Raw genomic sequence first — 12,299 nt, forward strand, 5'->3', positions numbered from 1 at the left:
TAAAGACATTTCTCCATAACTTAATTCTCAAAACTTAAATTTTCCCCATAGACATATACATAGACGCTCTCATTTACCCTGCTGCTAGAATCACTAGCCATCATTAGCATAAGTGTGTGCATACATTCGAGTGCGTAAACTTCGAGAGGCACTGTGGCGATACTCGAGCAGATTAAGTTTCAATAAGCCTCTAAGTGCTTGCAACATATTGCGGCAATTACACTTACTGTCTGCGACACATCGTGGAAACGTGAAGGGGACTTCGTCAGACGACTAATGACATTGCGAAAATGAAGAAAAGAGTATAATATTGCAATTAGATGGCATTAAAGTTTGAGTGGCATAACTATTAGAATTAGGCAAGCGTAACGATGATAATGCGCGAAGAAGAAATGAAACGAAGAAGCGAAGACGGACGAATTCAGTTAGGCGCAGCAGAAATTCGGTTAAGTGGCTGCACATACATTATTTAAATGGCAACTTGAAGAGTTGGCAGTTTAATGTCCGAAATTTACATTATTTTTTTTTTTTTTCGTTTTAAGCTTACCTCTTTTCCTTTTAGCTATTAAGAAAAATTTAGGTTTTTTTTTGAAATTACAATTTTATATTTATTTACCTTAGTTTTACTTTTTACACATTTCTCTTGACTTATGCTTTATTTACTTGGAAATTTTAACTACACAAATGTTATAGTGCTTCAGTTACACACTTTTCTATTGCCCACAACAGGCTCTTACATTCTTACTTAGAAAGTTTAGTTTATTTACAATGTTTGCCTCTAGGCATAAGTATTAAATTAAGTGTAGTAGTTATAGATAAAGTTTAGTAATGTATATAAATTTTTTTTATATATGTTTTTTTTTTCAAAATTATAAACAGTTTTCGTTGAAAGTCATCAAGCATGAGTTCCATGATTTAAATAATTTTCCTAAAGCGAATTTTACGACAACAGAAGTGAACATTTTTTCATTAAAAATATACCAATAATTTGTTTTAAATTAACTAATCTTTTATTTTATTAAATTATACATAATTTGCGATTAAAAATAATTTTTAATTGTCTATAAAATTATTTATAAAATTTTCGGCAAAAGTCGGAAGCAAAAAAAATTTTGATGAAAAAGAGATAAACAATTTTTTGTAGTTTATTTAGCTAACTTTTGTGTTATTAAAATAAATATATTAGCAGAACAAATTGTTAATATTTATTTATAAAATATTTTATCGCGATTTGGACAAAATTAACAGAACTGGAAGCGAGAAAATTTAAAAAATAACAAAAATTGTTAAATTAATATATTTTGTATATAAATTGTATATATTTGTAGAAGAAAATTTATTTTTAAATAATTTCTAAAATCATTTAAAAGTGTAATTGCAATTCGGTGCAAATTTAGTGAACTCGGAAGTGAAGAAAAAGCTATATGAAAACAAGAGCCTGTTTTTTTGGTAAAAAATAATAATTAGCGATAAAAAATATATAATTATTTATAAAATTATTTTAAAAATATTTTGAAGTATTGAATACCTTAATTAATAGTGTAATATTTACAGTTTTAATTAAAAAATTTTGCCATAATATCATAAACTACAATATAATTAATATGTTTTTATTTCGTATTATTTAATACAATTTTATTATATTTTTATCTAATTTTTTTATTTAATTTTTTTTAATTTTTAATAATATTTTTTTTATTTATTTTTGTTTAATTATATATATTTTTTGTTATGTAAATTTTTTTACTTTTTTTTAATTTAAATTTAGTTTATTTTTTTTAATTTTACTTTGTGGAATTTTTTTATTTTTATTTTGAATTTAATTTAGATTTACTTTTTATTATTTTATTTTATTTTTTTCTTTTACGTTATCTTAATTTATTTTATTTTGTTTTATTTTATTTTATTTTATTTTATTTTATTTTATTTTATTTTATTTTATTTTATTTTATTTTATTTTATTTTATTTTATTTTATTTTATTCTATTTTATTTTATTTTATTTTATTTTATTTTACTTTATTGTATTTTATTTTATTTTATTTTATTTTATTTTAATTTTACTTCACTTTATTTTATTTTTATTTTGTTTTAGTATTTTCATTTTACTTTAGGCATTTTTTTTTTACTTTTAATTTAATTTATTTTTTTTTTTATTTCATTACATTTTATTTTAATTAATTTATTTATATGCATTTATTTATCTTTAACGTTTTTGGTGTCTATAAAATTTTTAATTTTTCATCAAATATCATGGATTTTTTTTTAATTTTTTTTGCGTATTTTAAGATTTTTTTAACCCTACACTGCACATTATGTAACTAAATAATATAAATATTTATTATCTAAAGAGCTTAACTCTATATTAAAAAGTTTTTAATTTTGGCTTTTTATTTTGATTTTTTTATAATATTTAATATTTTGATTATTTATTTTATATTTACATATACATATTTAAAGGACATAATTAGCTAAGGATTTTTGCATGTCTTAAATAAAACTATTTTAATTTTTTTTTCTAAAGCCATAAATATATACAATAAACATTTACAAAATCCAAATTTCAAAATTGTTTGTTGATGTGTGAATCATATAAAAAAAAAACAAAAAAGTATATTTTTTTATATCAAAAAATCTTAATGTAAAATATTTCGAAAATTTTCAAAATTAATTTTCAAAAAAAAAAAAATGTCTATATTTCTGCTAAGTTTTTTTTTTTAATTTTTCTATAACCATAATTTTTAGAAAAGCACATATTTCACACGCACACACAGAAACTTGCAATAATTTTACTTTTCCACCATTTTGTATTAATTAATTTGTTATGTTTTCATACCCTCAAATTCTATGCCAACACACGCGCAGATTTCACCTACCGTATATGTATTTTATATGCATTTATGTTCATATAACTAACTTCGCTTTTAAGTTTATTCAGATCTCATCGCTAAATCGTCTACTTCATATAATTCCTTTTTTACTATACGACTTTCTATGCTTACATTTATCGCTAACACCCACACCACCACACATGCAATATAATTGCCCCACATTCACACTATCAAACGCAAGCACCCAAACCGCTCAAGCACCCGTGAACTCATGACCAACTAACATTATGCCCGCTTACATTATGCCTTATTAGATGCTTTATTCAACTTAAATGCCTAGCCATATAAATACCTACAGTATGTATGTATGTGTGTACTCGTATATACTCATGTGTCTTTTTGTTAGCAAATACGTGTTATTTATGTGCAGCAGCGTCGAAATGTTTTCGTGCACCAAAATGCCGCTTCGCTCCTCAACTGCTGTGTGTTCCTCGCTGTTGCTGTTTTTCTGGCTCCTTTTGTTGTTGCCGCTAGTCAGCGTAATTATGCCAGGTTAACATGCACATATGTTTGTATTATTCGGTAAGCCATGGCTATTATGGCCGTAATGCCATGCAAATGCGTTTGATATGATTTAGTCGATCCGCCCACATGACCGTGATACATCGCTGCTGGATTATCACCTGTTGATACAAAACATAACATAAAGCGGTATTAAAATTTGAATTTTGTTTAGTAACACAGCAAAGCAGATTAGTAGTCGCTAAATATAAGAGTGGCTGGCAAATGAAGAGAATTACAACTAGATTATATCTTTTGTTTTTGTTTGTGTGAAATTTTGGGAAATATTTTGGACTAGCTTAATTTTGAAATAATTACATTAATTACAGCTATTAGTTGTTGTTTGGAAATTTTAGGGGGTTATAACTATATATTGTGGAGTGGATATTTTGATTATTGCGAACGAATTGTTAAAAATGTATAATTTTAGTCAAAGGCATTAGTCGTAAGTAGAACTTGATTTAAGGTCTAATGCCTAAAAATTGCTACTTTATTTTATATTCGTTATACAGTGATTTAGCGCTGGAATTGTTATTATTTTATTACAAGACGACACACCTTCTCTAGTGTCTTCGCTTACTTTTCAATCAGTAATGTAATGTCTTCCTCACACCCTTATCAATGCAACTGTAACTACGAGAACAAAAAAATAAACAATCTGTGAATATTTCTCAAGGTGTCCAAATTAAGACATGGTCACAGCATTCCCTTCTTTTAAGGGAAATCACATATCTCGAGACTCACCCCACCAATTTCAACCAAGTATAATACGTGACATTCCACTGAAATGCTTATGTTGCAGTTTGAAAATGGGCGAAATCGGATAACAGCCTACTTCTCACATAGCACAATTTAAAAGTTTATTTACAATTGATTTGAAACCTTCAGTTTCTCACTTTCCAGAATACAAATCAATTCCGGTATACAAATCAAGAGTGAATTAATATATCAAGATAAAACTTTGCACTAATTTGAGGTGTGCAAGCTTATGACCAAAAATTGACCAAATCGAAGCAAAACTGCTCAAGTTCTTAGGTGCTTACAGTTGACTTTTTATTGAAAACAGTTGTCAATCTGTGAAATACACATCTGCTTGATATCGAGACTATTAAATTATCCATGGTTTTGATCGAATCGTTTGCCAAGCCTCTAGGAGTCTATTAAAAATTCAGCGCCATCCCATAGGCTGCTATATATATTCTGGACTAGGCAACACTAAGTGTTGCCAGGTGCAATCTGACATTTCCATTGGAAAGTTTGACATTTTTTAGCATAACATCACTCAGAACGTTTTGTCATTTAATCGTGAATTGTTTTATTTACAGGGAATTAAAAAATTCATCTCGGCCAAAAAATGGAATTAGCTCGTGAACATTTTCGTGCGATCATTTTTCACAACTTTCGACGTGGATTATCACGACAAGAGTGCATCGATGAACTAAAATCTTTGTATGGCTATGAAGCACCATCCTATAGCACTGTGAAAAACTGGTACAACGAATTCAATTGTGGCCGACGCTCGCTCAAAGACGAATTCCGTGAAGGTCGTCCAAAAACAGCCGTTGTGCCAGAAAACATCGATGCCGTACGTGAACTGATAATGCAAGACCATCATGTAACATACCTTCAGATAGAGGCATACCTATGCATTTCTCCCACCAGCATATATGCGATATTGCATGAACACCTGGCCGTAAAAAATATTTGTTCTCGTTGGATCCCGCACAATTTGACAATCGCTCAAAAAAAGGATCGTGTGGATTGGTGTAAAGAAATGCCCTCAGAAATATATAAAGCAGCCCTCGTATTAAGTGAAATTCTGAACCATCTTTGATTATGTTTCGTACTAAAGTTATGTACTTCTGGAATTTTTAAGAAGTGACATATTCATCTGAGGTTGTTTCATCAATTTGCAGCTCAATATTAAAACACGTCTTATATTGTTCTAATCTTTTAAATATGCTTTGCATGTTGCCAAATAATTAAGGAATAAAAGCAACTGCACGATTGAACTTTAGCAAGATGAAGACCAAAAGTAACCATTTCAACTTCTTGGACGCTAAGCTCATACTAAAATAAAAGTAAGATAGGATTGTTGTTCAGTGTAGCTAACTTTCTAACTAAACGAATAATATACAAAAATGTATTAGATATTTACCATAAGCCGTATAAAAAACTAATGCCAGTGTTATTCTGCTTTCTTCTCTGACTCTTTGCCAAGGTGTTAGAAACGACTACAGAGTAGTAGCACAGAGCAAACTATTATATCTGTCGCGACATATAAAATTAAAAAAAATTTAAATTCGAATGCCTCGCATTCTCAACTCGTTGTTCGGGGTATAGACCAAAGTGTTTTAAGTGTTTAATAAGAATCTGCAAATTTTTAAGTCCCAAGCGGCAAACAAATACTAAACCAACCCAATATTTATTTGCAACCAGAATATTCCCACAGTGTCTGCTCCGCAGCTGCCGCTGTGTGCGTGCAAATATTTCGCAGCAACGCTGTTGTCATTGTGGTTTTGTCAATCGCCAATGTATGGCAAGCAAAATGTAAAATAACGCACACACACATACAAATATACACATATATAATGTGTGTGTGAGTATCGATTACACATGTATACACTTTTGAGAGTAATTTGCGCCGTTGTCGTCAGCGTTGTCGCGTTTGCTCGCCATCAACGCCGATGTCAACGCTTTGAACAAAGCTACATGTACGTTTCTGTGTGTATGTGGCATATGTAATGGTACGCGTACTTGCATGTGTGTGTTTATTTTACAGCCAAGTGACTGACTGACTGACTGCGGCGGCTGGTGTGGCACGCAGCAACATCACACGCACACGGACGCAGGACAGGCAACGTTGGACTGCCGAGCATTTGCATTTGCACTCGTACGTAGCAACAACCACACACACACACAGAAGTAGGCATAACTGCTTAATGTAAGTTTTTCAGTTAGTGCGTCATGGTCGCCGTAGGCTTAGGTATTTGTGGCACGTGGCATGGCGTTAGCGCAGTTCATGGTTTTGCAATTTTCATAAATAACTTTTATTACTCGCGCAAGGAATGCGCGCTGAATGATGCTGGCTGCTACGTGCATGTGGCAAGCAATTGCCGTAACAAACATCAACGACCGCAGCGGGCCAACGCGCCGCAGCAACAGCATTACAATAAGCGCATTTGCAAACAACGGAAAAAATTCAATTCTCTTAAATATCCACCAACCACCGTTGCTGACATTTTGGCCTTTTCAACAACCGAAGCGCTCGCCACCGCTTTGCCACAACCGCAAACAACATGCAACATTTAATATTTTAGTATTATTTTTATGTTGAACGTTTTATGTTTGCCACATTTTATGTCACAGAGATATGCGTAAGTTACTCAAAGCGTATGTCAATGTGCTTGTAAGTGCACAACGGTACTTATATGTGTATATATAAATACGGGCAAACATTATATACGTGATACGATATTAATGGCGGCAAAATTTACGAGCCAAGTTTTTATAACAAATTTACCTTCGCTCTGCGGAAACTAAAAAAAGTAATATATTATGGATTTAGGAAGACGACTTTTAGAGAACTGGTTGAGCTTGTTGCGCAAAGATAGTAAAACGTTGAAGTTAGTTTGCAAAATATGTTTTTTATTCAATTTGCGATTTCTTGCCTATGTTGCAAATAAAAAAGTTTTCCATACAAGCACTTTGGTTTAGTCGATCAATCCTATTTATCCTATAGTGATCCGATATCGGCGTTGCCAAGATGTAAGATGCTTCATGAGAAAAAAGTGGCGTGGGAAAAATTTCCGAACGATATCTTAAAAACTGAGTACCATATCGTGTATATACAGACAAATAGGAGGATTGACAACCGTACATGGCCAAACCCACTTACTTTTCATGCAAGAAATCTGAGTAAAAAAATGAAAATCTGAATAACCGCCGAATAAATTACCAACAACTAGAATCATACCACTCTCGGAGACCTATGCCAGTCAAGTTTATTGCAGTGAGACTACTTGGGCCCGATTTATATTCGCTTTTCGTTAACTAACCCAGTTTTTCTCAGAAGAGTAGTATTACCATAAACGGCCAGATAAGCGAAGTCTAAAACTCCCGTTTCATCACGCAGTACTTTTCAAATATTGAGAGTAATCGTTACTCTTACTAGAAAAATGAAACCAAAACGATGATCAGTCACAGCATCGTCGGAATCTAATTAAATACAGATCAAGCTAGACGCTTGGAACGCTTGTGATATTTCTTGAAAAGTGCACAAAGAACACCACATACACCTTTCTAAGGTACATACCATGGAATGGAATGGCAATATCTGATGGCAGAAATAGTTCCTAAAATTCAGTTAAAATAGTAGAAATCTCATACAATTCATAAATCAAGCAGTGTTTTAGAAGGGAAATGTGATCATATTTGATATATGTAGAGTCAGGTTAGGTTAAGTTAGGTTAGATGACTGATCAAAGTTCGCACCTGAACCGCTATATGTAGTCCTTTCTGAAGCCACAGGCAAGAAGACTTCTTTGTTTGGGAACTTATATATTAGCAAACCGCTTGGCAGCCAACACAAATGTGTGTTTGGGTGTTTAATTTCCATTCCCGCCAGTTCAGTATGATGTCGAAGGTATACGCTCTCCCAAGTGTTCAAGTCTTGATCTTCCAAACGCGGGACAGTTAATAAGGAAGTCTTGAGTTGTTTCGACCTCATTTTCTTCCATACAGCTTCTGCTGATGGCTTCTTCTAGGATTTATTGGACGCCAGTAGGGCAATGTTCTGATAAAAGAGGAGCCAGGCTAGCCTTACTGAGAGCAAAGACATCACTAGATTTCTTGCAAAAAATCTTAGGCCAAAAGGATTTTGCGACAGCTTTTGCCGAGAACTGGCCAAGCTTTCCGCGAAGCCCAGTTATCTAGTAGTAGAACGCAAGAGGGTACCAGTGCATCAGCCCGTTGCAATTCTACCGACAGCGGTTCTAGGCTGCCTTTTCTTGCTAGCTCATCAGATTTACAATTTCCTGCGATTTCGATGTGGCCAGGCATGACACCAATACATGTCTTATTACATAGTTACTGGATCCTATTAACAGCGAGATTAGGTACTATTAGACCAACCTTGAACGCGTTTAACTCCTACGAAGACTTTGAATAAAATTTTTTTGCTTTCAATTAATTTCTAAAGACTAAATGTGACACTTCCATGAATATCGTTGAAGTTATTACTTGAGTCTCATACTTTGAAAATAATGAACTTACACAAAAAGATACTGAACCTTTACTTCTCCGTTGCTCCTATTGAATAATTAGTTCTATTCCTACCATATGCATTCTAAGAATAAATTACTTTGCAAAATGACTACATGTTCGCTTCAATAATCATCCTGAGTGGGTGACGATTATTAAAGGGTACATATTCTGATAAGCAAGAGCTATAAATAATCAATAATCACTCTTGAATCTACACTAATAAGTCCATTAAGGCAGCTTCTCATACGGCCAAAAGCTAAAACAGCTTGTTAGAACATCTGAGAGGAATATCTCATTGATGCGGCTTTTGTAGGGTTCTGCATTATTTTGCTTACTTCAAACTCACTCCTACACATGCACACACACTATATGAATGTAGAGCGTGCCCAACAGACCCGAAGCCTTGCCTTGTGGTTAGGAATTCATACGCGTCCTGTCATCATGCGTTGCATTACACACGTGTCTATTGTCGTGGATACAGCTTGGACTCGCATGTTTGGTTTCATTCGGGCATTTCTTGGTACTTGTTTATTTTTCATATGTCCATTATGTACGTTGGCTGTAAGACATTGTCTAAAATTCAGTATATGTGTAGGGGCATATGGCAAAATTTACTTATAAAGGATGTCTTTTTAGAAGCTCAGATGACTTATTTGAAATAAAATGTAAGTCACTTTATGAAAGCCAACGATTCTGTTCGTCAAATTATATTTAAAGTGCAAACATCTTCCCCATTTACTCCTCTCACTTCCAACTAAATAAAGTCGCTTGTTCTCTGTCGCCGAAAAACTTTTGTAAAACAGTAATGTAACTGAACGCTGAGGCATTCTGTAAAATGGAAATTTTTTGGAAATGTGTACTGTAGAGAATTATCAAAACACATCTGTTGCCTTTGAGAGCTGGCTGGACAGCCAAACTGTAGGAAATACTCTTCTTAAGAACACAGGATTTATGTGCAATATACATACATTTAGGCTTTATTAACACAAAAGTAATTATTAAAATGAACATACTCGTACATTTGGTTCACAAATTGAAGCGCAAATTAGTTTTCAAATAACATTGCACGAATTCCAAATTTGTATCTATATTATTTTTTTTTTTAGAATATTCAGTAAATATTCAGTAAATTAACACAGTTCTATTTGGAATTCGCAGAAATTAATTGGCGTGTTAATTTCCACTGCAGGTTTCGATTGTCATTCGCAGAATTTTCCAAATAAATTTCAAACTGATTGATTGAGCTTTGACTGCCTGCAACTGACCCTCAACGTGATATTGTCATCCGGAGTTTGCTAAATGAAATGGCTTAATTCAATTAATCCGTATACGCATGGCTATATTATAGTTTAGTGAAAGAGTAATCGAGGTTTTTGGATAAAATTGAAATGGCAATGGCGAAAGTGTCAATTGCAGTTGGGAGATAATTGATGAAAGTTTTTACTTTTATTGTATGTATTTATATTATATATTATATAGATGAGCTTGCATATATGGCTTAAAATGTTTTCCGAACTGATGGCGGGTCAAAAATAGTGTAATTCTAAAAAAGTTGTACATTTAAAAAAAAAATATATATATATATTTTATTCAATTTGGAACTAATTTTATTCAGATTTTTTATTTTTATAGAAAAATATGTTTTTTTCCAAGCTCGAATTTCGTCTTTTCTTTCCTTATTTGAACCTTTAATGTGAATAAAATATATATAGAAGATAAATATTTCATAATTTCTACTAAATCCCAGACGTACTTAAAGTCATATTTATATATAGCTGCTTTTATTATTTTTGCCGTTTGCTTGAAATAATTTTTCCATATATAAAAAAATTAACTCCCACTAGGGTAAAAGTTGATACACGTATGCCAATATTTCTTCTGGATTCTTTCCACACATTTCTCTTATACTTCTTTCCTGCCGCGTCACGTACTTGCTGCCCTTATATGCACACACACTAGCCTTATATACGTACATATATGTACATGTATGTGTTGGCGCTTTTTGGCCACTTGAGAAATTTCTTTGCTGGCGCATAGACACTCACGTCATTTGCAATTATCGCCACAAGTGCAGTCGGCGCATCAATGACAGGTGTTGAGAAGCTGTTTAATTTATTGGCAACACAAGTCGAGCTATTTAGTGGAGACTTGTTGCTGCTTGTTGTTGTCCGCAATTGAGTTTGTCTATGTAATGCAATTTCGCTCTCGTCTGGCAATTGTATTGGCACGTGACAGGAACACGCTTGCTTTTTCTACTATTTTTCTAATTAAGAATACTTGTCAGCGTGTATTAAAGTAGGCGTTGGTACTATTTAAGGAGAGTTTCTAGAGAAGTACAGTTTTTTCAAAGATATGAATGTGATAATAGTTTATTTTACGAAAAAATATAAAATGATGACATTAAGGAAAAAATGTATCTTTATATATACTTAAAGAACTGGCTGTAACATGGCCACGCCCACAAAACGATGAAATCATAAAGGTTCAGTTTTCATTCGAAGTATAAAAGATAGCTCCAAAAAACCTGAACTAAGTGAATCTTGGGATCGTGATCATGATATAATAATTATTAGAGCAATCTCAAAAAACTCGGTAAGGTATAGTATACAACTGAAAGAAACTTATATATATCTGGTAAAATATGTGCATATATATACAACGGAATTGTTGACAACTAATAAAACTATCACAATTCTCCCAAAAGCCGTCGGTAACCTGAAATTCGGTAGTAATTACACATAGTTCACACAGTTAAGCATCTGTTGGATCCCCATTTATCTGTTACTTATTTTCTTTAGGAAAATCTATCGAAATCTATCCAGACGGTCTTTAAATCTCATCAGTTTATTCAAGTTTCCTACAGCTAACTTAGGCGTCATCAAAAATCTCTTAGCAACTCTCTTTCAACCATCGTCTCCTAGCTGTTTACCCCTTCGCTTAATAACATTGTTTTCATAAAATTTTCCTTTTAGGTTGAATAGCTTATCCTCAGGATAGAGATCACAGTTTATACAACCGGCTTCAGGTAATACCCAAGGCAATGGCTAGTCTTACTGAGGGCAAGAGCTCACTAAACCTCTTGCGATCCAACTTGAACCAAAAGGATCTTACAAAAGCTCAAGAACTAATGATGGGCCAGAGCAAAGATCCTGTGAAATTCAACTATTCAGTTGTAGAATGCAGGAAGTAAGCGTGGCAGTGACCTGTTCCTATTTAATGATACCAGAGCTTTTGTGCAATTTCTTGCCAGCTTCTTAGCTCTACACTTGCGTTGCCGCTGTAGCCTTGCATCCGTTGATAGCGTTGTTTGGCCTTTCTTTACTAACCTTAAACGCATGGTTAGTGATCTCAATGCTAATATCGTCATACGATCAGAGTCACTTCTTTGTAGCATTATTATTAACCCATATTATGTGAGTCTGGTGGCAACTTTCGTAGCCATACACCTTACGACTTATTATTATTTCTAGGTGAGTCTATGGTATAGGTTGGTAACGACCCTAGAGCATCTGATTTGATGAGCAGCACTCTTGAAAATTATTGAGCCACCACGAAAGTATAGTATTTTCTGGCGGTGTGTATCACCTAAGGGCACATAGAACATAATGAGCTTAACTATGGTGTCTTAGACCCAAAATCCTAT

The 12,299-nt window shown here is 33.0% G+C and overlaps 1 protein-coding gene across 2 annotated transcripts in view; it reads right to left on the minus strand.

The window, feature by feature from the left end:
- The window catches only part of LOC105228323 (uncharacterized), a 157,144-nt gene that overhangs the window by 8,651 nt on the left and 136,194 nt on the right, over positions 1-12,299 (minus strand). Inside the window, exon 7 of one of the 2 annotated variants that reach the window (XM_049450776.1) lies at positions 2,731-3,513. The exons of the other annotated variant lie outside the window; for it this stretch is intronic. Within the exon in view, the coding sequence (XP_049306733.1) occupies positions 3,374-3,513 (140 nt within the window). The 3' untranslated portion in view covers positions 2,731-3,373. Of the gene's footprint in view, positions 1-2,730; positions 3,514-12,299 lie in introns of those variants that run through there. 2 annotated transcript variants of the gene reach the window in all.

The sequence above is a fragment of the Bactrocera dorsalis genome, chromosome 3 (assembly GCF_023373825.1).
Source record: "Bactrocera dorsalis isolate Fly_Bdor chromosome 3, ASM2337382v1, whole genome shotgun sequence".
NCBI classification, from domain to species: Eukaryota; Metazoa; Arthropoda; class Insecta; order Diptera; family Tephritidae; genus Bactrocera; species Bactrocera dorsalis.